Raw genomic sequence first — 26,626 nt, forward strand, 5'->3', positions numbered from 1 at the left:
GTGTGTCAGTCATATTAGCTCTGGGGCATGAGTGTGTGCGATATTAGATTGGGGGGATGTCAGATCTGGGGGGGGGGTGAGAGAGAGAGAGAGAGATTAGAGATTAGATCTGGGGAGTATGTGTGTCATATTGGAACTGGGGTGTGAGTGTGTGTGTGAGAGAGATTAGATCTGGGATGTGTGTGTGTATCAGTCATTAGATCCAGGGTGTGTGTGATATTGGATCGTGTGTGTGAGTGCATGTGAGGTGTTGCGTACACCAGTCAGTAGATCAGGTGTGCGTGTGTCACACTGAACATGGGGAACGGTGCCCCTGGCAGGGCAGCACGGCGGCAACAGGAGGAGGGTGGGGGAACACAGTGAAAATATTTTCCACGTCTTGGCCTGAAGTCATTCTGGGATTTCTGAAAAAAACGTGCTGTATATTTTCAGGGCTGTGCATGAGTGGCCGGGATTATGACTAGCCCCGTTTCCTTCTGCCAATGGTGGCTGATTGACTCAGCTTGTGTGAAAGATCATTATTCATCCAGGGGTCAAACCATGCTAAGAACTTTCCACTTGTACAAACCACAGATAAGACCAGATCTACTTTATTGTGACAAAGTGCAACATCAACCCTAATAAATCTCTTGTGAGTTAGGACTATGCATTGCAATGCAGAACTTTCTCTTCAGCTGCCTCTTTCTAGTCCCCCAAAACCCTTTCTTGTAGCTAAAGTTACTTCTGTCTGCCGAGGTCTGGCACGCCCCTCAGTGTATCCCCTACAGGTTGCAAACAAACTTTTCAATTCTCAGAGTCAACATCTTCAGGGCACGACAAACTGGTTAGCAAAAGAGTTTTCTTTTCAAAATACACAAAATTCAAAGTCCTGTTACAATTATATACAAAATAATAGAACAATATAAAACGTATGAAATATTCTAGTTTGCACCCATGTATAAAAGTGAGCTTCTATGTGCTTCGGTCAAGTTTTCATCCTGAGTTAGCAATACTGTCGTATGGCCAGGTGGTGCCCGACCTTTTCTTCTTCAGCTGGGACCCCAGCCCACTCCTCCCGTAGCTCCCATGAAGTCAGAGCGTTTACCCCCACCCCATTGCTCCCAATCACTCAGCTCTTTGGCACTTGGGGAGTTTCTTCTGGCTTGGGAATTGCTTCTGCTCTGTTATTGAGGTGCTGAAAGAGAGGTGGAGGAGAAGAATTTCAGTGACGCTGATGGGAGAAGGAGATTGGGAGATGTGGACCGATGGGAAATGCCTCCCTGTGCATTGAGGTAGCACATGCCCCACTAAGGGGGCTTCCTCCACTTCCCTTGGGGAGAGTCTTCCATTGTGAAATAGATCTCGCTGTCAGGAAATGCCTTCAGCTGCATCCCATTGCTCCTAGTGATAGCCCCTAAATATGTTCTCCTTTTGCTCCTGGATACCTGTCCCATATGTGTGAACAGCACCACGTGCATCCTGAAGGTGAGCCATGGTACTTAGTAAAGCCAGGTATGCTGGCTCCAAAACACCACTCCAGTCCTGACCCTCAGAGAGAGAACATGCACACGTGCTTTCGAGTTACGTTATTTGCTCTTCACCTTAGTGTCCTGTTTACCTTAGGCCTTTGCAGCTTCTTGGTGGGCGGGGAAGTGGGGCATACATTAATTACACAAGGAAAGCGGGAGAGGGTCATCAGTCTGAATGGGGGTGCAGGAGCTTTCTCCAGTGCAGAGCTAGGATGTATCAGTTTGAGCCAGCAAGATTTTAAATCTCTCAATGAAACATACACTACAAATCCTTTCCTAAGAGAGATGGGTGCTCAGCTGAAGCCTGATCCACAGCCCATTGAAGTCAATGGAAGACTAGTCCCATTGATGTCAACCGGTGTTGGATCAGGTCCTGGGGCTGTGGACACATTTTCTGTCTCTCTCTGGTGAGAGTCAATGCTGGGGAGCAGACCTCGCGGCCACAGGCATTTTAATGATGTTTATGAGGGTTTGGATAATTATCACGCAAAGGGAACACCAGTGACTGTGGTACCAGACCGCTAACCTAACTCCGAAGGGTTGTTACTATAGTCTGAGTCCTTGTCCTGCTCATCCCTCGTCACCAGGGCTCACAGAATCATAGGACTGGAAGGGACCTCGAGCGGTCGTCTAGTCCAGCCCCCTGCACTCGTGGCAGGACTAATTATCTAGACCATCCCTGAGAGGTGTTTGTCCAACCTGCTCTTAAAAATCCCCCATGATGGAGATTCCACCACCTCCTTGGGCAATTTATTCCAGTGCTTAACCACGCCAACAGTTAGGAAGTTTTTGCTAATGTCCAACCTAAACTGCCCTTGCTGCAATTTAAGCCCATTGCTTCTTGTCCTAGCCTCAGAGGTTAAGAACAACAATTTTTCTTCCTCCTTCTTGTAACAACCTTTTACATACTTGACAACTGTTGTCATGTTATCTCAGCCTTCTCTTTTCCAGACTAAACAAACCCAGTTTTTTCAATCTTCCCATCTAGGTCATGTTTTCTAGACCTTTAATCATTTTTGTTGCTCTTCTCTGGACTCTCTCCAATTTGTCCACATCCTTCCTGAAATGTGGCGTCCAGAACTGGACACAATACTCCAGTTGAAGCCTAATCAGAGCGGAGCAGAGTGGAAGATTTACTTCTTGTGTCTTGCTTTCAACACTCCTGCTAATACACCCTCGCTTTCCGTGATAAACAAAAATTCTCTGATTAAAAAAACATTAAAATCTACATATTTCCATGATTAAAATGAAATGCTGAACTTTAGTTTCCGCAGCCACAGTACAGAGGAACCCCATTTAGGCGATCTAACTGGGACCGGGCCAAATGGGATAATCAAAAATTGGGATAATCCAGAGACCTTCAGCCCCAGGTGGTGGGGCTCGGGCTGTCAGCCGCAGATCTGTTAATACGGAGAGCCAGATAATGGAGGCTCAGATCAACGGGGTTCTACTGTATATGCTTTTATTTTTTCACAAAATGTAAAAACTAAAGATTCTCTGTAAAAACGCAAAATCCGTGTTTCTTCGTGGCAAATGAATTTCTAGGATCCCTGCATATCACAAACCCACAGCATTTTTTCCTTACCATCCACTTTCCTTTCTTGTGACTCCTCCTCTTCTGTTTCTTCTTCTTCCTCATTTAGCTCTTCCTCTTCCTCATCTCCAAGCAAAAGTAAGGTGAATTAGAAATGGAGGAGGGATAGCTCAGTGGTTTGAGCATTGGCCTGCTAAACCCAGGGTTGTGAGCTCAATCCTTGAGGGGGCCCTTTAGGGATCTGGGGCAAAAATTGGGGATTGGTCCTGCTTTGAGCAGGGGGTTGGACTTAGATGACCTCCTGAGGTCCCTTCCAACCCTGATATTCTGTGAAAGCTGAAGCCCCACCCCCAGAACTGTATTTTCAACACAGGAGGCCACTTATAAAAGGCAACCTCCAAACACAGCAAAATATTGTCCATGCTCTTAGGAAGTAGGAGAGAAAGATGTAAGTCTAGGGCTGAGTACGAACCCCAGGGAGTCAGCAGCACTAGAGGGTATTAGTCCCAGTTTTACCAGTAACTTATTGTCTAGCCTCGGGTGGATCACTCTGCAGCTCTGTGTCTCAGTTTCCCTATCTGGTAAATGGGTATGGTGCCAAGACGGAGCATTCCCAGTTGCTATAAACCATGGGCCCAGCACAGTGTCCACTGACTCTGGTAATATATCGACTTCAGCAAGTGTTGTTGGATCAAGTCCCAAATGAATAACGGACCTCAGATCTTGCCAGCTAACTAACTGGAATGAGCTGAAAGTGTTAGAGCAGTCTCCTCTATCGAAGAGGGGAAGTGAGTCTAGTGGGTAAAGCACAGCGCTGGGAGACAAGAAATCTGGTTTCTTATCCTTGACCCTGACTTGCTGTGTGGCCTGGGGCAAACCACTTCCCTTCTCCGAGCCTCAGTTTCCTTGTGGGTTGTGAGGCTTAACTCGCTAGTGCTTGTAAAGTGCTTTCAGATGCTCGAATGGGAGGGGCCAAAGAAGGGCGCAATATTATTATACCTGTTCCAAAGTCGATGGCTCTCAAGACTTCTGCTATGTGCTCCAGGTCTAGGGTGAAGTAATCCAGATTTTCAAAGCCTTGCTCGATCTTCCCCAGACGGCCGCCCTTTGAGGCTTCCACAATTCTGGGGGCGATAGACATAGGGTTTGTTTCCTTACCTGCTGTTCCTCCAGAGGAGAGAATTACCAGCTAGAGTGACTGCATGTTCTAGCTGGAAAAGATTATTATCCAGGGAGCAAGACCCAGGGAAAGCCCTCTCTGAAATCCTCCCTCTCACACAAGGTGCTCGAGAGATGTTCCCACCCTCCCTTTGACCTCTGCCACAGGGCATTGTATTAACGCCTTCCGAATCCCTGGCGATTCCCAGCTGACTGCTCTAGACACCCTCTTTCAGATGATCCCCGGGCACCTCCCAGCAATCATGGAGCCTGCATGCTGAGGGAGGGTAAATGGACTGCTGTGGAGCTGGAAAGGCAGAACTCTTTGGCCTCTGGACGCAGGTGTAGTTCAACAGGATACACACCCTGTCTCCAGGTCACACTTCATCCCTTTCTGGGCTTTTGGCTTTATTGGTAACGCAATTAACAGCATCAAGCCCAAGCCCTGGCTTTCTCCTGAAGCTCAGCTGGTCCTGCATTCCCTACAGCACCTCTCTATCCAGACTCTGCCTTACCCAGGGCTTGTCTCCAGTTGTGCCTGTTTCACTAAGGTGTGATTTTAAACCAGCCTAGGTAAACTGGTACAGCCGCCTGTGTGGACACTCTGATTCTGGATTGAACTCAAGCTGAATCAATTAGGAATCAGTTTAAGCTAAAGTGAAATTAGCGTCCCCACAGCCTTTCCCACCAGCATAACTAGCTCAGCTTAAAAAAGCCATTTCAGTTAAACCAGCTCAACTTTCTCCTACAGCTGAGCCTTCCCAGAAATGTTCTTTTATATCCCAGTAGGAGCTCATGTGATCCACCCACCAGTGTGACTCTGGAGTAATCGTACTGCCCCCTCTTGCGGAGTTCACACACCTCAGTTAGACAGGCTCAACAGGAAGCTCAATTGCTAGGGCCCTACCAAATTCACGGTCCATTTTGGTCCATTTCACAGTCATAGGATTTAAAATGTCATAAATGTCATGATTTCAGCTATTTACACCTGAAATTTCATGGTGTTATAATTGTAGGGGTCCTGACTCAAAAAGGAGCTGTGTGGGAGCGTGGGCGGGGGGGGGGGCAAGGTTATTGTAGGGGCGGTTCTGGTTCTGCTACCCTTACTTCTGCGCTGCTGCTGGCGGCGGGGCTGCCTTCAGAGCTGGGCAGCTGGAGAGCAGCGGCTGCTGGCTGGGAGCCCAGCTCTGAGGACAGAGCCGCCAGGAGCCGCAGCGCAGGAGTAAGGAGGACATGGTACATTATTGCCACGCTGCTGACTGTGGAGCCGGGCCCTGCAACCCCCCGGCAACTCCCTTTGGGGTCAGGACCTCTCGTCTGTGAAACACCGGTCACCCCCCGTGAAATCTGTATAGTATAGGGTAAAAGCACACAACAGATGAGATTTCACGGGGGGAGGCCAGATTTCATGGACTGTGACGCGTTTTTCATGGCCGTGAATTTAATAGGGCCCTATCAATAGCCCGAGAACCTGCCATTCTATTCCAGTCTCTTGCTGGTCAGAGGGGATCGTAACAGAGAAACTTTACAGCAGCTCGGAATTTGCTTTCCCCTGGATACTTTTTAAAGGACCCGGGCTGCTATTGGGAAGGGGTCGGGGTGCTAACCCCCGTTATTTCTGGGAACAATCCTCAGGTGGATTTTGACATTGCTGTAGAGTCTCAGACCGTGGCACTGAAGCAGTAATTGAAAAATGCAACCCCGGGGACTTACGTTTTAATGAGCTGCTTGGCATTCTGTGAAGAAAGCAAAGAAGAGGGAAAGAACAAGGTGAGTAGCAAGTTACCAAGAAGGTGATAAAAGCAGCAGTTCAGGTTAGTATGAAGCTGGCCCCAGGTGCCGGGTCGCCAGTGCTAAGCAGGGTTTGTCATACCAAGTGGGGTCGGGGCTGTGATTTGGGGGCTTTGACTAGCAAGCCTCTGCCCCCTCCGCCAGAGTTAGATCACCCTTGCCAGCCCGCTCTTGGGAACTCTAGGTTATTCCCTCCTGCTGGGTTGAAAGCCCACTGTTCTCCCTAGAAACCCAGTCCACCCAGGGACACACAGAGGCTGGACCCTTGGTGAGAATAAAGGGATGAAGCGGAGGGTCAAGGTTGGTGAGGGGGCAGAGCTGATTTGGGCTGAGACGGGAGGAGACTGGGAGGCAGAATCCTGTGGGGTTCAGGAGGGTGGACCCAACGATCTGTGTAAGGAGCAAACCACACTGCTAGATCCAGGCTCCATCCCTCCCTTGGCTGGAGAGGAGCCACTCACTGTGAGAAAAGTGGCCCCTCCTGTCTCCTCCAGGGACTGAAACGCTGTGTCCATCAGCTTGGTGGATTCCTCCAGCTGCTCTTTGTACTGCTGGATCAGAGCCTGCACCAAGGTAGTCTTTTCCTCCTGCTCCTTGGTGACCTTCTCCAGCAGCTCGCTCTTCTTCTCCTCCAGGATTGCAATGAGGGCATTAATCTTCTCGCACAGCTCCCGCTTCACCAGCCGGCCGTTCTCCTGCCAGTGGACAAAAGGCATGAGCATCTCGAAGCAAAGGGGACAGGCACGCTCCCAGATCTCCCCCAGAGGCATCACAGCCGCACTGAACGATCCCCGCCGCAGGCATCCAGTGATTACAAATGCACAGAGCTCAGATCTCGGGGAGCCCCCAGCGGAACTCAGACCTAGCCCTTCTCTCTGGGCACGGCAGTTTCCAGAGGCTCCCTGCCACGTGGCAATCCCGATTCTCTCGCCGATGGTACAAATATACTGGAACTAGCAACAGCGGAACCGGAAACCAGTTTACCTCCTACTAGTGGAGGCCATGTTCCTGGTGGTGAGAGCAGGGCACTGGAAGCCAAGATTCGGGGCTTCTACCCTCAGCTCCGGCACTGACCCAAGACTAAGTTATTTGGGGGAGCGCTCATCTGTTTGTTCTGTGATTGCACAGCGCCGGGCACCATGTGGTCCTGGCACTCCTTGGCACGACCATAACACAAGAAATAACAACTGGCTAATCCTGGGCAAGTCACTTTACCAGGGCTGTGACTCAGTTTCCCTGTCTGAAAAATGAGGCTAATAACGCCCGTTTCACAGGGAGATGAGAGGCTCAGTTAACAAAGGTTTGTAAATGGCTTTGTGAACATCACATGGAAGACAGAATGCAAAATATTCCTGTTAGTGTCAGCAGATACCCTCCCCCTGGGGCCTGGTAGGATTACTTTAACCAATTCCAAACATCAGATGATGACCACAGTGTGACCATCCCCTATTTTACCAACTGGACCCTTTAGAGTAATGCTTTGCATATCCATCATGCTGAGAATCTCAGAGAATCATTAAATTAAACTGCAGTTTTATTAACTCAAATTTTGCAAAATGCTATATGACCTGAGGGCCAGAGCGATGATGTGGATGCCTGGATGGGATGGCATGAGTCTCATGGCTGTGTGAAGACCACAAAACATGGAGGAAGACTGATAGCCAATGGCTCTCGTGTGTTGTTTACTGTTCATTGTGGTGTCACGGTTTGCACCATGGGAGAATGTATGTGTATATATACGCACACATATATATAGTCTAAAGTGCCTCTGAGCTCCCCATCCTAAGAGCAAGGTGCTGGCCATTCTCCTTGTTTTACAACAATTTGGGGTGTCCAATGAAACGTGGGTAAGAATTGAATCCTGCTGCATGATTATCTTAATGGGGAAACAGACACAGGTGGGTTAAATGACTTGCCCGTGTCGCCCAGTGAGTTTGTGGCAGGGCTGAGAATGAAGCACAGGAGTATCAACTCTCAAAACTTTGCTCTAATCATTAGACCCTGCACCCCTCTCAGAGCTGGAAAGAGAACCCAGGAGTCTTGCCTCCCAGTTGCCGGCTCTAACTACTAGCTCCCCCAGTCCCCATCTCTTTCTTGTAAAAGCCCTCCCATTGAATTAAACAGGATTCTCAGTCACGTGGACTCAGAGGGAAGCTGCTCCCGACACCTGCATTAGCCATTCAAGGACATTGCTGGGGGTTGGATTTCATTTCTGCCACTCAGATTTCAAAGGGCTCGGTCATTTTTCCCATTCCTCACCTCAGTGGTTTTGCATGAGTCCTCCAGCTGGCTGATGATCGTCTGGACTCTGTCGTTCCCAGCCACCAGCATGGAGATGCAGTTGCTCAGCTCTATCTGTGAGAGGGGAACAGAAATAGATTTAACCCTTACCCTTCCAGGCACGGGTGAAGGCCTGTAGTGCTGTCTTGAGAGGGAGAGAGGGCGTTGGTGGGCAGACAGGACGGTGGGCCCCTACATTGAAGGCTAATCCCTTTTCAGGAAGAGGAGAGGTAGGCGAAGGGGGGGCCTTGGCACCGTCTGCAGGATGGGGCTAGAGAGAAGGAACACAGTCTCAAGGCTGGGAATAGATGCACAGAAAGCAGAGCCTCAAAACTGTCTCCATGTGGTGGGGATGGAGCCAGATGGGCAGCCTGGACTTTGCTGGGCACCTCTGGTCCTGTTGGGTGGGTGGGGCAATGGCACTAGATGATCAAGGAACTTTACCATTGGGGCTGGGAGGGAATCCTGAACGGCAGGAAAGGATGGTCCGTGGAAGTGCATGTGGGGAGAAGGAGGAAGGTTTGGCTCTGGGAGTTTGTGACACAAGGGCCCATCCTAACCTACCCAAATGGTCTGGATTCCAGTGAAAAATGGACATCTGTCTGCTTAGGGCTCCTGGGTTTCTACCCCATTCAACAGGGAGGAGGGTGCCCCGGTGCATGCTGGGGGAGATCTTGCCATCCATGGATCCCACCCAAGATACCCTGGGAAAGACCTCAGCTCTTATGGGTCTGCTTCCAGCTGTAGACACTGCTCCCTGCGGGACTGGTGCTGGCCCTTGCTCCCCAGCTCTCAAGTGACTCTAAATATAGACAGGTTACTGCTTCACGACGGCAGCCCCTATTAATACCCCAGTGCTCAGCCTCGGAAGCTATTCCTGAAAGGCCCAGCTCAGCACATCCCAGATGCCAAATAGGAGGAGCCCATCCCCTCGGAGACCTCATCTACATTCCAAGTGATCGGATGTGAACCTCAGCTAAGGTCAAGGAGCTGCAGCCCCTGGCCCCGCTGTGGAGCATCTAGTTGAGGCCAGGCCAGGGTTTAGTACTGGCTGATGGGCTCCTTTCCCCGGGGAGAGGGAAGCAGCAGTGCCCACTGAATGCATTGTACATTGAACTCAGTGTACAGTGTACAAAAAACATTCGGTACCTTTTGCCCTTGGAAGACGTTCTGAAGGGGTGCAACTTCACAGTCTTTGTGAGCTCCGAAGACTTTGCACATGGAGCAAGTGGGGATCTCGCAGGTCAAGCAGTAGATGTTGATCTTCTCGTCTTCGTGCTCCTTGCACATGGGGTGGTTTCCTTTCTTCAGGGGCCTGCTGAAGACGGCAAGAAACCGAACAGGGTTAAACAGCCTTGAGTGGCATTTAATCACATTTGAGCTGTGGCAGATACAGATTGAAACACCCACCAGACGATGATAGGAAGCAGATACCGGGCTGTGGTCTACACAGCTGAAGAACGACCAGCACTGGCCTTCTGATTTATAAGGACAGATCCTGATTTAAGTTACACCAGTGCAAACCCAGACTAGCTCCAAGGCAGTCACTGGGTTCAGTGGAGTTAATCTGGATTTACAGTGGTGTAATGGAGACCAGAACCTGGACTTCACTTTGTACAGTGGAGTTTGGATCAACTCCCAACCCGTCTCTAATGTTACCCTTGTCAGTGATGTAATGTTTAGAGCCAGCGCTTGTACGTGCCAGGATCTCTGATCAGCTCGCTCTGTCCAGGCAGAGCTCTGTATTTAATCACAGCAAGCGAACCCTCCAGGACCTTCACTCCACAGCACGGAGAGCATTTCTGGTCCAGGCGTCCCGGGAGAGAATTTTACTGCTCAGGATCAATCCCCAGCTTCTCTGCAGAGATCTGTTTAAACAGATAACTCTCACCGGCTTCCACTTTCCAGCAAGCATCACTCTGTCACCACACACCAGTGTGGCAACTGGGACCACAGACAGGCCCGTCGAGGGAAATTTGGGACCCCAGTGCATCATGTTTGCTGGGGCATCATGTTTGCACCATGTTTGCTGGGGCCCCACCCCCTTCCTTGTTATATTCTTTACTCAGAACATTACAGACAGCTTTGGGGGCCCTCTAAGCTTGGGGACCTTCCCCCTCCCATCAGCCGTGGCCACGGAAACCACTGGGTCCATCAGGGTTACTGAGCCACTAATGGCTAGATCCAGGATTCAAGGATGATGCGGAATACCCTAATTATAGACACATGATGCAAAAGCTCACTCTGTCCTCTTTAAGGCAAACCCTCTGGTGCTGCTGGCTCCTTATTTCCTTCTGCAGAAACCTACCGTACATTTAAACACAGGCGGTTGGCCAGGAACTTTGACCTGCTTTCCCCCCTTTTTAGGCAGGGTGGCTGCAGCTGAGAGCTCTTTAAAAGAGAAGTTAAATAAAGTCGCTCGGACCAACTTCAGGATGGAGAACCCAGAGCAGCCAAAAATCACCAGTCAGGCTGCCAAAAGTCACGGGTTTGGCTTAAAATCATTAGACTAGAACAGGGGTTCTCAGACTTCACTGCACGGTGACCCCCTTCTGACAGCAAAAATTACTACATGACCCCAGGAGGTGGGGGGACTGAAGTCTGAGCCCTTCCAAGCCCTGCTGCCCCAGGCTGGGGGGCCAAAGTCTGAGCCCCACTGTCCTGGGCTGGGGGCCTGTGACCTGAGTCCCACCACCCAGGCCTGAAGTCCTCGATCTTCGTCACCGGGCAGTGGGACTCAGGCTTTGACCCCGCATGGTGGAGCTCGGGCTTCAGCTTCAGCCCTGGGTCCCAGCAAGTCTAATGCCAGCCCTGGTGACCCCATTAAAATGGGGCCACAACCCATGTTGGGGTCCCGACCCACAGTTTGAGAACCGCTGGACTAGAACGTGGGGTGCTTTTGTTGGCTGTCTGGGTTCTGAGCATTTAGGGGTCACAGTTTCAAACTTTTCTCTGCAACCAGGAAGGAGACTCGCTTTTTAAAAATAAATGAAAGCTGAGAGTCTCCTGTAATCTCCTGGCTCCAGGAGCTGGGCCTCTCAGAAAACTACCGAATAATGCAAGACTTGTGATACAATCCTAAGATGTAGCAACCCTGCAACTTGGACACGTCACTTTCCATCTCTGATGCCTGTTTCCCCTGCCTCAGAGGGAACTCAGTCTTGGTTGAGGCTTCTAAGTACTACAATGGGAGGCATGGATCAGCATTCACGTCACACTCCCTGTCAGTGCCCAGCCCGGGGTGGGGGAAGCTAATGATCCAACCAGTGGATCAAATTCAGTGATGAATCCTGGTCACGTGCCACCTGAGGCATCTTGTGCATATGCTAAGAAGTACTAGGATAATAATAAGCATCGGGGGCGGGGGAATATGGTAGTGGTCTATAAACTCATGACTGTTGTGGAAAAACTGAATAGAGAAATGCCGTTTACCCTTTTCCACAATACAAAAACCAGGGGTCACCTGATGAAATTCATAGGCAGCAGGCTTCATACAAACAAAAGGAAGTATTTTTTCCATGCCATATACAGTTAACCTGTGGAACTCATTGCTAGGGGATGTTATGATGGCCAAGACTATAACTGGGTTTAAAAAAAAAGAGACTGGATAAGTTCATGGAGGATAGTGCCATCAGTGGCTGTTAGCCAAGATGATCAAGGATGAGACCCCCTGCTCGAGTGACCCTTAACCTCTGACTACCAGAAGCCAGGGGTGGAAGACGGGTGGATCGCTCCAAAATCGCCCTGTTCTCCCTGACGCTGTGGTACTGGCCGCTTTCAGAGACAGGACACTGGGCTAGAGGGTCTGACCCACTATAGCAAATAACAAAGCCTATCACTGTGGCATTGTTTCTGATGCTGATCCACCTCATCACCTAGCCTATTACCATGGCCCTACATTTATGCTCATTTGGCCAATTATTATCTGTGCAACAGTGCTCATATCCAAGCCAACCTCAATTCTTTTCTCAAGTAGGAGCTTGAGGCAAGGGGCCAGATAGATCCTCAGCTGGTGTCGATCGGCCCTGCTCCATTGATTGCAATGGATTGATGCCAATTTGCAGTAGCTGAGGATCTGGCCCAGGATATCCCATGCTTCACTAACAGCTACTGCATTAACTCCCTCCTCTCTGCAACGTGTTTTTAAAAGGCGCCGTCAAACTGATCTGGGCATGATTTGTTCTTTATCCGTAGCGTTAGCTCCATTACTTCACGATTGGAACTGGATTTAGCAGACATCCCCCAACCCCTTTTTAAAAACACTGGTACCATATTTGCCCCCCATATAGCACCTGTCTCTGTCTCCATGACTTCCAAATAATATTGCCAGTGATTCAATAAATTCATCTGTTAATTCCTTTAAGGCTTTGGAATCCATATCTGCACCTGCTGACTTATAAATACTCTCTTTTTCCTATTCCCCTGCCTGCGTGTGTTATCAGCACCTACATACTGAGTCATCACTTCCTGGTCATTCACGCTTTCTCGCTCTCGATTTCTGGTTTAGATCAAGTTTTAAAAATGAAGAGCAGGTCCCTGGAATCATTGCTGATTTCACACCCTTCTTTGTTTATGAATGGATCTATTTTCTCTCTCCTGTAAGTCCTGGTCGTATTCCCTTTAATCAGCTATAAACCTGCTGTCCTTATTTTTTCTCCTACAAACTGACCGTGACTTTACATTCCTGGTTGGTCTCCTCCCCACTTCTCCAACTAGCACAGAACCTTTCCTTCCCTTCAGACCACTGAGCAATCCCTGCTGAAGCCCCGGTGGCAATTTCTGATTCTTTGTATTATTCCTTTTCAGGGGAAGGCTGCATGTGGTCTGGGGTGAAGCTTATACTTCACGTCTGTACGGTGCCCAGCGCAATGGAACCTGATCTCTGACTGGTACCTCTGGGTGCTAAAGTAACACAAATAATAAGGAATCATAGAAGTCTAGCTTTCTTCTACAATCCCAGGGCTTGATTGTCTTCTGCTGCGGTGTAAGGCTGGTGAGATTTCAATGTAGCTAATATCTGGTGTTTTTCTTAAAGTTTCGGCTGTTGGAATCAAGAGATGGCATGAGAATCTTGGCTTTTATTAACACTCTTCTGCCCTGCCAGTAGATGACTAGGGCTTGTGATTGTGGAGAAAAGCTGAGTGCATTCCAACAGCTCTGAACACAACAGGCAAATAACAAAGACCAACCATCTATTTCCCCATCCCACCCCCCAAATCATGAATGTTGAGCCCATCTCATGGCTTTTCAAGGCTTGACACAAGATTTTTGACTGGGGTTGGCAGTACTGAGTGACTCCTGATTACACTGGGGTGAAAGCAGAATTAGGCCAGGGAATTGTCATGCTTCTTCCAAATCCACCCTGGTCATCAGTTTTCTGAAATCCCCAGAATTTGCTCTCTTGAAATCCAACCATGTTGCACTGCCATTCTCTCTGACTCCACTCCTTTGCAGGGGGAGATCCCAGGAACTCAGTAGGACCAAGCTTTGTTATTGCCCCCCGCCCTTCTCACTTATCTGGTTCATTTGCTTAAGCAAACTGACTGGCTGCTGGAAAAAGGAAAGTTTCTTTCACAGGTTTGGGTCAATAGTGAAGCTTGGGATCCAGGGATCAAATATTGGTGGTGTCAAACGACTGTCCGGTCAATATGTGACATTTGATTTGCAGTGGTTTGGATGAACATGGACTGGGGGAAATGATCTGGATTAGTGCAGGCTGGATGTGTGATACCTGTTTCAATGTGGCCATGAGGGCGCTCTGCCTGGGAGAGCTGGATGAGTGCCAGGAAGAACAGGAATTGAAAATCCTTCATCCCTGGGAAGTCTTCCCCATTAGCTCTTACCAGAGAGAAACTGTGGAAGATCATTCCACCTCCACTACTGAGAAACACTGGGACTGGACAATGCAGACAGAGGGGAGCCTGGCTAACCTGGAGTACTCCTGCTTGTAGATGTCAATGATGTTCTCCACCAGGAGATTTCGCTGCAGCCCGTAGACTCCATGCCGGTCCAGGATCACTTCATGACGGCAGGAGGGGCAACGAAAGCGCCCCCCGGAGAGGGTGGTTCCCCGGCTCTGCCAGTATGGGTTAGCAGCCTGCGAATATCACCAGCACAAGGTCAAAGGTCAGTGTCTCGCCAGGCGCACAGACATCCTTAAAACCCACCATTGCGTTGTCGGAGACAGTGACATGGACTCATTTAAACATCACCCTCTCCCCTCAGCATTCCCCTGGGACAGAACATGCATCCCTGATGCGCCCATCACCAGAGGGTCTCAGAGCCCATCACGCTTTGCATTCATATAAGCACCTTCCATCAGAGGATCGCTAAACACTTTATGATCAGTGAATTAAGGGTCACAAAAGCCCAGTGAAGGAGGCAATTATCATCTCCATTGTACAGCTGGGGCAAAACCAGATTAACGAGATTTGCCCAAGGTCACCCAGTAAGTGCATGGCAGATCTGGGAATAGAACCCAGGAGTCCTGAGTCCTAGACCTCTGCTTTAGACACCCCCCTCCCCACCCACCCCTGCCCTTTAGAAAACGCTTTAAGAGCAATGTTAGTATGTAAATGATATTTCCCTATCGCGTAGGGGAATGTTGTGAGGTTTAATTTATTAACGTTTTAAAGATGCTTTGAGATCCTCAAATCAAAATTTGCTCCAGGGGGTGTTAAAAGGTTTATCAATGGACCAGATCTCAGGGTCCTGACCCAGTGCCCACTTCTCCACTGCTCTGCACCTTCTGGGGTCGCTTATACCTGCGGGGAAAAAGCCGTCCAATCAGAATTTCCCTCTTGCACTAGCAGGAGAGGGCTACGTTGACCATGCACAGGTGTGAACAGGCACATCAGGGGTGTGGCAGCTGAGAAGCCGACTCTTTTTTTGCAGAGGCAAAATTCCCAATGAGGGGTTTGACCTGAGACCCCGACATTCTGCCCATTGTCCTTACGAGTAAACAGAAGCCTGCCCATGGGGGAAGTGCCCTCTCTGTCCATTTCAAGAACCAACAGTTAATTAGAAACCAGCTGGGACAGCCCCCAGCTCCCTGCACAGCTGCCCCCAGCCCCGTATGGGGCTTTGGGGAACCTGCATCCCTCGAGTCCGCTCCAGCAAGCAGGGTCTGATTTCACCCTCCGGGCCTGGTTTTCTCCCGCTTTCTCTTTATTACTGGGAACCTTTGACACTAACCACAGCTCAGCAAGTGAGGGAGCAAGATGGAGCCCAAGCAGTCAGTTTTATCAGCTGGCTCCTCCCCCGTCTAAGCAGAGAGAGCAGACTCTTGCAGCAGGGGAGAAGGGTCCATTCTGGAGCCATTTGCCAAGCAAGGCTCAGATGCCATGGTCCCGATCCAACTCCCGTTGAAGTCAAGGGGATTCTTTCCCAGGGGAGGTGACTCTAGCCTGATGGTACCAGCATACATAGCGAGAAGCCTCACCCACCTCTGATGGACAAGCACAGCCTAGAAGAGGGCAATCTACTGCACTTAGAGCCAGAATTTCTGGTCTACCTAGAATCAGGTCTGTCCCAACCCAGCATCGGTATCCCCAGTCCTTGGAACATCCCCAGCCAGGGACCACACATGGAAGACTGGCCATTCCAGCCACTTCCCAGCTCCCACCCTCGCTCAGTTCTCCCGCAAGCAGATTGGCTTCGGAGGTTTAATCCCCTGTGAACGCGCTGTAGGTTTAACACACAACTGCCCAAGGATTGCCACCTGCGGCCAGGCTTCAGGAAGCAGCCTGTTTAAACATCACAGGCTCCGTTTGCAAGGCACTGACCTGGAAGATGTCACTGGCACATTTCCGACATAGGTTGTGCTGACAGGGAAGGATCACCACGGGCTTGGTGAACATTTCCAGGCAGATGGGGCAGATCAACTGCTTCTCCAGGTTCTCCATGGGGTTTGAGTCTCGGATAATGCTGGACTGGTAATCCATTGTGCCGGCCGACCTCTCCAAGTTATATCCCACTGCCGGCTTCTCCTGGCTCGTTGGCAGCTTCTCAGTAAACTGTCCTAGCTCTCTCCTGGCTTCTTCAACGGGACCACGTTCTGAGCTCAGCTTCTTGCTCCTTTCCTAAAGGCTCCTGCCTTTGTCTCCTATGACATGTCTATTTATAATTTATCTCAGGGTCACATGTGCTTGAGAAGGGGTCGAGTTTCCAGCTGAAATGCCTGTCACATGTGAGAATGAGCAATCGGCCCTCCAGAGAGCGAGAGTGCTGTAAACAGGGCCGAGGACAACCTGTTCGGGGCTGGCCGCAGCTACATTTCCAGGGATTTTGTGGTGTCTTTCAGAACAAAGAAACTGGAGTCGTAGCTGTAAACAGAGTCATCACCCTCCTGAGCCCTCGCCTGTCCTCAGCCTTCTGCATCACGAAGGGTTAACCGTGAAAACCCCCCTTGCTCCAAACACACTCCCCGTTCTCATTGCTCGGCCTCTGGTAGGACCTCTTGATCCCTGCTCAGCATCCCAGATTTCCACACAGCCCCCTCGCAACTCCCCGTCTCTGAGTGCTGTTCTCTGAGCTTCACAGCCACCCAGCCCTGCTCAGCTCCAGTGGGCCTTGCATCTTCTCTGCTCCTCGGGCATCTTCTTGCACTGCATGAGTGCAGGGGACTGGACTTGATACTTCGAAAGGTTCCTCCCAGTCCTACGATTCTAGGATTCTAAGTTCTGTTAAGCCTCTAAATGCTAATTAAGCATGTCACGGCATCATAGACCTTCTGCAATCTTGTTATCGTTAATGCAACATGACACTACAAATGATCACTACCCAGGGTGTATTTGAATTGTTCGGCACACCAGGAACCCTTATTAAGATCAAGTTTACAGCTCCTCCAAGCTGCTTCATAGAATCATAGAATATCAGGGTTGGAAGGGCCCTCAGGAGGTCATCTAGTCCAACCCCCTGCTCAAAGCAGGACCAATCCCCAATTTTTGCCCCAGATCCCTAAATGGCCCCCTCAAGGATTGAACTCACAACCCTGGATTTAGCAGGCCAATGCTCAAACCACTGAGCTTCCCTCCCCTCATACTCTCCCTGGGTTCTATCACCACGTTGATTGTCTCCCACCCTGAATATCTTGCTCATGTTGTCATTAGTCATGTTCTCTGTATATATGCATAACAGATTGCAAGCTCTTTAGGCGTAGGGCAGGGGTGGTGATCCGGCCCATCAGGGCTTTGGATCCAGCCTGCGGGATTGCCACCCCCATGGTGCCGCGGGGCTAAGGCAGGCTCCCTGCCTGCCCTGGTCCCACACCGCTCCCATTGGCCAGGAACGGGGAACTGCTTAAGGTAAGCAGCGCCAGGCCGGAACCCACACCCCGAACCCCTCCTGCACCCTGCACCCCAACCCCCTCCCCCTTGAGCCCCCTCCTGCACAGCACACCCCCTCCCACACCCCGCACTGCCTCCCGCACCCCAACCCCCTGCCTTGAGCCCCCTCCCGCACTCCACACCCCTCCCTGCATCCCCCACCCCTTGAGCCCCTTCCTGCACACCGCACACACTCCAGCATCGCAACCCCCTGCCCCAGCCCTACATTCATGGCCCTGGATGCAGTTTCCCCACCCAGATGTGTCCCTTGGGCCAAAATGTTTGCCCACTCCGACTTAGGGTCTTGTCTTAGACACATCTGTGTGTTTTTAGTGTGCCAATCACTCTATTGTCCTGGCATCAGCAAAGTGCCTGGCTAGCACGACATAGTCCACTTCCTCTGGGTAAATAGCAACAAATCTGCATGTACTGATGGGTATGTCTACACTACGGAATAAGGTCGAATTTATAGAAGTCGTTTTCTTAGAAATCGGTTTTATATATTCGAGTGTGTGTGTCCCCACAGAAAATGCTCTAAGTGCATTAAGTGCATTAACTCGGCGGAGTGCTTCCACAGTACCGAGGCAAGCGTCGACTTCCGGAGTGTTGCACTGTGGGTAGCTATCCCACAGTTCCCGCAGTCTCCGCTGCCCATTGGAATTCTGGGTTGAGATCCCAATGCCTGATGGGGCTAAAACATTGTCGCGGGTGGTTCTGGGTACATATAGTCAGGCCCCCCTTCCCTCCCTCCCTCCGTGAAAGCAAGGGCAGACAATCGTTTCATGCCTTTTTTCCTGAGTTACTTGTGCAGACGCCATACCACGGCAAGCATGGAGCCCGCTCAGGTAACCGTCACCGTATGTCTCCTGGGTGCTGGCAGACGCGGTATGGCATTGCTACACAGTAGCAGCAACCCATTGCCTTCTGGCAGCAGATGGTGCAGTACGACTGGTAGCCATCCTCGTCGTGTCTGAGGTGCTCCTGGCCACGTTAGCTGGGAGCGCCTGGGCAGACATGGGCGCAGGGACTAAATTTGGAGTGACTTGACCAGGTCATTCTCTTTAGTCCTGCAGTCAGTCCTATTGAACCGTCTTATGGTGAGCAGGCAGGCGATACGGATTGCTAGCAGTCGTATTGTACCATCTTCTGCTGGGCAGGCAAGAGATGAGGATGGCTAGCAGTCGTACTGTACCATCTTCTGCTGAGCAGCCATGAGATGTGGATGACATGCAGTCCTTCTGCACCGTCTGCTGCCAGCCAAAGATGTAAAAGATAGATGGAGTGGATCAAAACAAGAAATAGACCAGATTTGTTTTGTATTCATTTGCCTCCTCCCCTGTCTAGGGGACTCATTCCTCTAGGTCACACTGCAGTCACTCACAGAGAAGGTGCAACGAGGTAAATCTAGCCATGTATCAATCAGAGGCCAGACTAACCTCCTTGTTCCAATAAGAACAATAACTTAGGTGCACCATTTCTTATTGGAACCCTCCGTGAAGTCCTGCCTGAAATACTCCTTGATGTAAAGCTACCCCCTTTGTTGATTTTAGCTCCCTGAAGCCAACCCTGTAAGCCGTGTCGTCAGTTGCCCCTCCCTCCGTCAGAGCAACGGCAGACAATCATTCCGCGCCTTTTTTCTGTGTGGACGCCATACCAAGGCAAGCATGGAGGCCGCTCAGCTCACTTTGGCAATTAGGAGCACATTAAACACCACACGCATTATCCAGCAGTATATGCAGCACCAGAACCTGGCAGAGCGATACCGGGCGAGGAGGCGACGTCAGCGCGGTCCCGTGAGTGATCAGGACATGGACACAGATTTCTCTGAAAGCATGGGCCCTGCCAATGCATGCATCATGGTGCTAATGGGGCAGGTTCATGCTGTGGAACGCCGATTCTGGGCTTGGGAAACAAGCACAGACTGGTGGGACCGCATAGTGTTGCAGGTCTGGGACGATTCCCAGTGGCTGCGAAACTTTCGCATGCGTAAGGGCACTTTCATGGAACTTTGTGACTTGCTTTCCTCTGCCCTGAGGCGCATGAATACCAAGATGAGAGCAGCCCTCACAGTTGAGAAGTGAGTGGCGATAGCCCTGTGGAAGCTTGCAACGCCAGACAGCTACCGGTCAGTTGGGAATCAATTTGGAGTGGGCAAATCTACTGTGGGGGCTGCTGTGATGCAAGTAGCCCACGCAATCAAAGATCTGCTGATATCAAGGGTAGTGACCCTGGGAAATGTGCAGGTCATAGTGGATGGCTTTGCTGCAATGGGATTCCCTAACTGTGGTGGGGCTATAGACGGAACCCACATCCCTATCTTGGCACCGGAGCACCAAGCCGCCGAGTACATAAACCGCAAGGGGTACTTTTCGATAGTGCTGCAAGCTCTGGTGGATCACAAGGGACGTTTCACCAACATCAACATGGGATGGCCGGGAAAGGCACATGACGCTCGCATCTTCAGGAACTCTGGTCTGTTTCAAAAACTGCAGGAAGGGACTTTATTCCCAGACCAGAAAATAACTGTTGGGGATGTTGAAATGCCTATATGTATCCTTGGGGACCCAGCCTACCCCTTAATGCCATGGCTCATGAAGCCGTACACAGGCAGCCTGGACAGTAGTCAGGAGCTGTTCAACTACAGGCTGAGCAAGTGCAGAATGGTGGTAGAATGTGCATTTGGACGTTTAAAGGCGCGCTGGCGCAGTTTACTGACTCGCTTAGACCTCAGCAAAACCAATATTCCCACTGTTATTACTGCTTGCTGTGTGCTCCACAATATCTGTGAGAGTAAGGGGGAGACGTTTATGGTGGGGTGGGAGGTTGAGGCAAATCGCCTGGCTGCTGGTTACGCGCAGCCAGACACCAGGGTGGTTAGAAGAGCACAGGAGGGCGCGGTACGCATCAGAGAAGCTTTGAAAACCAGTTTCATGACTGGCCAGGCTACGGTGTGAAAGTTCTGTTTGTTTCTCCTTGATGAAACCCCCCGCCCCTTGGTTCACTCTACTTCCCTGTAAGCTAACCACCTGCCCCTCCTCCCTTCAATCACCGTTTGCAGAGGCAATAAAGTCATTGTTGCTTCACATTCATGCATTCTTTATTCATTCATCACACAAATAGGGGGATGACTACCAAGGTAGCCCAGGAGGGGTGGTGGAGGAGGGAAGGAAAATGCCACACAGCACTTTAAAAGTTTACAACTTTAAAATTTATTGAATGCCAGCCTTCTTTTTTTTGGGCAATCCTCTGTGGTGGAGTGGCTGGTTGGCCGGAGGCCCCCCCACCGCGTTCTTGGGCATCTGGGTGTGGAGGCTATGGAACTTGGGGAGGAGGGTGGTTGGTTACACAGGGGCTGTAGTGGCACTCTGTGCTCCAGCTGCCTTTGCTGCAGCTCAACCATACACTGGAGCATACTGGTTTGGTCCTCCAGCAGCCTCAGCATTGAATCCTGCCTCCTCTCATCACGCTGCCGCCACATTTGAGCTTCAGCCCTGTCTTCAGCCCGCCACTTACTCTCTTCAGCCCGCCACCTCTCCTCCCGGTCATTTTGTGCTTTCCTGCACTCTGACATTATTTGCCTCCACGCATTCGTCTGTGCTCTGTCAGTGTGGGAGGACAGCATGAGCTCAGAGAACATTTCATCTTGAGTGCATTTTTTTCTCTTTCTAATCTTCACTAGCCTCTGGGAAGGAGAAGATCCTGTGATCATTGAAACACATGCAGCTGGTGGAGAAAAAAAAAGGGACAGCGGTATTTAAAAAGACACATTTTATAAAACAGTGGCTACATTCTTTCAGGGTAAACCTTGCTGTTAACATTACATACATAGCACATGTGCTTTCGTTACAAGGTCGCATTTTGCCTCCCCCCACCGCGTGGCTACCCCCTCAACCCTCCCGCTCCCCGTGGCTAACAGCGGGGAACATTTCTGTTCAGCCACAGGCAAACAGCCCAGCAGGAATGGGCACCTCTGAGTGTCCCCTGAAGAAAAGCACTCTATTTTAATCAAGTGACCATGAATGATATCTCACTCTCCTGAGGATAACACAGAGAGATAAAGAACGGATGTTGTTTGAACGCCAGCAAACATACACTGCAATGCTTTGTTGTACAATGATTCCCGAGTACGTGTTACTGGCCTGGAGTGGTAAAGTGTCCTACCATGAAGGATGCAATAAGGCTGCCCTCCCCTGAAACCTTTTGCAAAGGCTTTGGGAGTACATCCAGGAGAACCGCGAATGCCAGGGCAAAGTAATCCTTTCACATGCTTGCTTTTAAACCATGTATAGTATTTTAAAAGGTACACTCACTGGAGGTCCCTTCTCCGCCTGCTGGGTCCAGGAGGCAGCCTTGGGTGGGTTTCGGGGGGTACTGGCTCCAGGTCCAGGGTGAGAAACAGTTCCTGGCTGTCGGGAAAACCGGTTTCTCCGCTTGCTTACTGTGAGCTATCTACAACTTCATCATCATCATCTTCCTCATCCCCAAAACCTGCTTCCATATTGCCTCCATCTCCATTGAAGGAGTCAAACAACATGGCTGGGGTAGTGGTGGCTGAACCCCCTAAAATGGCATGCAGCTCATCATAGAAGCGGCATGTTTGGGGCTCTGACCCGGAGTGGCCGTTTGCCTCTCTGGTTTTCTGGTAGGCTTGCCTCAGCTCCTTCAGTTTCACGCAGCACTGCTTCGGGTCCCTGTTATGGCCTCTGTCCTTCATGCCCTGGGAGATTTTGACAAAGGTTTTGGCATTTCGAAAACTGGAACGGAGTTCTGATAGCATGGATTCCTCTCCCCATACAGCGATCAGATCCCGTACCTCCCGTTCGGTCCATGCTGGAGCTCTTTTGCGATTCTGGGACTCCATCATGGTCACCTCTGCTGATGAGCTCTGCATGGTCACCTGCAGCTTGTCACGCTGGCCAAACAGGAAATGAGATTCAAAAGTTCGCGGTTCTTTTCCTGTCTACCTGGCCAGTGCATCTGAGTTGAGAGTGCTGTCCAGAGCGGTCACAATGGAGCACTCTGGGATAGCTCCCAGAGGTCAATACCGTCGAATTGTGTCCACAGTACCCCAAATTCGAGCCGGCAAGGCTGATTTAAGCGCTAATCCACTTGTCAGGGGTGGAGTAAGGAAATCGATTTTAAGAGCCTTTTAAGTCAAAATAAAGGGCTTCATCGTGTGGACAGGTGCAGGTTTACATCGATTTAATGCTGCTAAATTCGACCTAAAGTCCTAGTGTAGACCAGGGCTCAGTGACTCCCAGGAAACTCTAACAAGAACAGCAGGGCTGTTGTGAGTATCCACAGCTCTTTAGCAGGAGGGCTTGTGCATGGCAGGTCACTGGAAAGACGTTAAGGAGAATCCAGAGACGTGAGTGGCCCTACCGTGGGTTTCCACACAGCTCTGGATTGAAAAACATCCTGTTTACCTTTCAGTGAAAACATGGCAGGCCAGCTGACTGGTGCAAGCCAAATGTCCCCAGGGCAGAGCGACGGGTAGGAGAACCATGGGAAAAACAAACTATATTTAATTGGGACTGGAGGCATGTGGGCCAGGAATAGTTGCCTGCAGGTTGAAAATCTCGGATCGATTCCCTGATGTGCTTTTAACCCCAGCTACCTGCTTCCTCGCAGACGTTCCGGTCATGCTGAAATGAGGCGCAGCCCACCAGCCTCATGCCACGGCAGGTGAAACTAAGCTCTTGCTCTGCTCAGGGAACAAGCAGCTGTTGTTGTAGGGATAGCTGGGACCAGGGATTGGGTGGCGTGATGGCAACCGCAATTGCACTGCGGCAGCCCGTCCACTGGTACTTTAACCGCCGGCCCCCCCCATGCGTCTGGCTCGCGTCACAGTGGTTAAAATAGCACCCGGTCTACACTAGGGCTCCAACCACTGGCGGAGCGGCACCGCTGACCTTAATGGCAAGAAAGGCTCGTGTTGCCAAGGCCCAACTGGCACTGCCGAAAACGGGGACATTCTTTAGCTGCAGCTGAATGGCACAGCTGCCGACTTTCACGCGGCAAATAAGCACCCCGACTTTCACAGTAAGCCAAAAATCAAGCGAATCCCATTTCAAAACAAGGCCAACCCAAGCCAGTCCCTGAACCCCGACACTCTTATGTGTCTAGATCCTGCCCAGCCTGCAGTCTGGGACGGTGGTGGGCCCGCTGTGCACCCCTGACTCTCTCCCCCCCCTTGCCCCTGCTTGCTGGGAGCCAATCAAAAAAACAAAAAAATCAACAAGCTTCAGGCCAAAAACTAGCCAACAAGCAACTCACAAGCCAATTAAGCCCAAAACAAGCCCAATGTCTGAGTTTTTTTCACGGGTTTGGCATGTCTGCTTGAAAGAGGTGCAAAGATAAATTCCTTCCTGCTTGGGGGCGGGGGGAAGAGACAAATCCCAATCTGGCCATTACACTTGATAAAAGCGCAGGGCCAACACATGGGCACACACGGCACATGACTTTGGGGAAGTAAGAGGCCACCCTTAGGGAAGACAAATTAAAAATGAGCACGGAGTGGGAGGACCTGACTTAAGAGGCAAGATTAAAAATCCTGACTATGGTTAGCTCGGCTCAGTGACAGCTGAGGGGAGACTAGGGTTGCCAACCCTTCAGGATTGGCCTGGAGTCTCCCGGAATCAGCATCCATCTCCCGGCGACTACTGAAAGCAATCCAGGAGAGTTTAAGAAAATGACATGATGTTATGTTGGATGGGATCTCCCCGAATAGCTTCAGTCAGAGTTGGTAACCCTAGGGGGGACATGACCAGGGGGGCACTCCCTCCAAGGAGCGAGAGGAATTATTCTGTGTGGTGCAGGGAGGCAGAGCTTGGCCCAAATGGCTGAAATTAACCAGGGGAACGTTTCGGCTGGGCTGGGCTGGGCTACGGAATAGTCTCCTGATGGAAGCCCCCTTGCTTAGAACTATCTTGGCCAAAGCAGTAGGAAATGAACTGCAGGGAGCAGGCTTGTGGCCAGGGCATGGGCTGGGTCAGCTTTTCTATCCCTAACCGCTCGGGTTCTATAATCCAGCCTTCAATGCAATATAAAACCCTCCACAAGTAGGCAGTGCTGGCAAATGTAGAGGAACTATAGGGCACCATATTACAGCTGGCCATGGGTACCTCACCACAGGGTAATGTTTTTAGAGGAGAGGTAGTGAGCCATGCTCCCCCCTGCACTGTGTGCAGGCATTTACATGCACCTGGGCAATGGGAGCGTAAGATGCTCCCAGATCAGAATGGTGGGGCTCGGACATCCATTTCGAACAGGGTAGGGTGTCTAGTGGTCACAACCAGGCAACTGGGAATCAGGACATCTGGGATCTGTTCCCCGTTCTGCCACTCACTCAGCATGGGGCCTCTTGTGAGTTACTGTCTGTGCCTCAATTTATCCACCTTAAATACCTACCTATCAGAGGGGGGTGCTAGGAGGGGTAAGTGTTTATAAAGTACTCTCAGATCCTCTAATACAACACAGTAGAAGCATAAAGCATTGTTCTTTGTCAGTTACTGCTGAGGGCATTCTGTGCCAAAAAATTTAAAATTCTGCAAATTTTATTTGTCAAATAAATGTGGAGGCTCCAGCATGGCATTGGGGAGCACAGGCCACTGGGTGCACAGAGGTGGGAGATCACTCTGCAGCTCCCCCCGCCCCTCCGGGACACGGGTTGCACCCAACCCTGACACAGTGCAAGGATCCAGCCTGCCCCAGAAATACCCCAGGGCCCTGCCCCTCTGTGCGGGCAGGCAGACTCATTAAGGCAGGATCCAAGTGTGGAGGGGCTTAATGTGGGTGGTATCCCGGTGTGGGCTGACAGGATTCTGTGTGGGGCAATCTGGGTGCGGGTGGCTCAGTGGGGGATTCAGGTGCGGGGCGGGGGTGAATCTGGATGTTCAGGGGCTTGTTGGGGGTTCTGGGTGTCACTGTAATGGGACTCTGCAGGGGGGGCCAGATGAAGATGGTTGGGGCTCAGTGCGGGGAGGTTGTTGGGGGGGGGATAGAGCTTGGCAGGGTGGTCTGGGTGTGGGGGGCTCAGGGGAGGGTCCAAATGCTGGGGGAGTGGGGCTCAGTGGAGTGGGGATCCAGGTGCAACTGGTTGGGGCTCAGTGGGGTGGGGATCTGGGTACGAGTGGCTCTTTTAGGTGGTCCAGATGCAGGGGGAGTGGGGCTCATCGGATGGGGGGGGTTGTGAGTGGGGGCAGGGGTGAGGCTTGGCAGGAGGGTCTGGGTATGGAGGAGGACTGGATGCACGGGGGTTGGGTGGATGGGGGAGCAGCTCCCTGTACAGGGATCCCTCACGCTGCAGCTGAGGAGCAATGGGTGCAGGAAGTGGAGGGGGGAGTTTACAGAGCTTCCTGCAGCTGGGGGAGAAATCTGGGGGTGGGTCTGACCCAGCCCCGGATGCCGCGCAGGAGAACTGGAAATCCCGTCCTCCCCTACGCACCTGAAACATAGTGCTGGGGAGGGTCACATGACCATTCTTGTAGCTTCCCTTTGTTTCCCAGTCAGAACGTCATTTTTCTGTGGTGAAGCAAAGAAATCTGCAGGGGACATACATTCTGCGCATGCGCAGTGGCACAGAATTCCCCCAGGAGTAATCAGTACCCAACCAGACACACACGACAGACACTAGTCCTGCTTCTTAATGCACTACTGGGAGGTACTCTGATATCACAATGATGCGCATGGAAAAAGAAACCGAACAGAATTGAATCACTACAAGTGGGATGAAGTGGGAAAGTTCTTAATGTTTTCTCTGAACACTGTGTGGGTGCCTCAGTTTCCCCTAGGCATTTCTTAAGTATCTAGGGGGTGGGATAAGGGTGTGTGATTGTTGCAGAGCCCTAGAGGGCCAGTGTGATGCTGTCTGCACAGAGAATGGCCGACACCCTGTCTCCTGAAAACTGATGGCCTGGGCCCCTCCTCTGCAAAGGAGCCAACTGAAGGTGTTGGAGAACAAAGGGATCAGGTGGCCTCCTGGCCCGGGAGAGAGACAAAGGCCAGAGGAGGGGCTGGAGAGTTTCAGT

The 26,626-nt window shown here is 51.0% G+C and overlaps 1 protein-coding gene across 1 annotated transcript; it reads right to left on the reverse strand.

The window, feature by feature from the left end:
• Positions 1–683: 683 nt before the first annotated feature.
• On the reverse strand, positions 684–16,351 carry TRIM63 (tripartite motif containing 63). Its single transcript, XM_084652263.1, has 9 exons — positions 16,056–16,351; positions 14,202–14,368; positions 9,421–9,589; positions 8,251–8,346; positions 6,453–6,686; positions 5,914–5,936; positions 4,042–4,166; positions 3,094–3,168; positions 684–1,174 (listed from the first exon to the last, which is right to left on the reverse strand). The coding sequence occupies exons 1-9, from the start codon at positions 16,212–16,214 to the stop codon at positions 1,164–1,166; spliced, it is 1,059 nt and encodes a 352-aa protein (XP_084508389.1). The 5' UTR covers positions 16,215–16,351; the 3' UTR covers positions 684–1,163.
• Between the last annotated feature and the right edge of the window lie 10,275 nt (positions 16,352–26,626).

This window comes from Lepidochelys olivacea (assembly GCF_965140295.1).
Source record: "Lepidochelys olivacea isolate rLepOli2 genome assembly, chromosome: 19".
NCBI lineage: Eukaryota > Metazoa > Chordata > Testudines > Cheloniidae > Lepidochelys > Lepidochelys olivacea.

Bases quoted from the DNA above. Each gene is read 5' to 3' on its own strand.
- TRIM63 (XM_084652263.1), bottom strand. From the start codon at position 16,214: ATGGATTACCAGTCCAGCATTATCCGAGACTCAAACCCCATGGAGAAC. The intron at 14,369-16,055 runs GTCAGTGCCTTG...TGATATTCGCAG, and splicing joins GTGCCAGTGACATCTTCCAG to GCTGCTAACCCATACTGGCA. The intron at 3,169-4,041 runs GTATAATAATAT...TTTTGCTTGGAG, and splicing joins AGCCATCGACTTTGGAACAG to ATGAGGAAGAGGAAGAGCTA.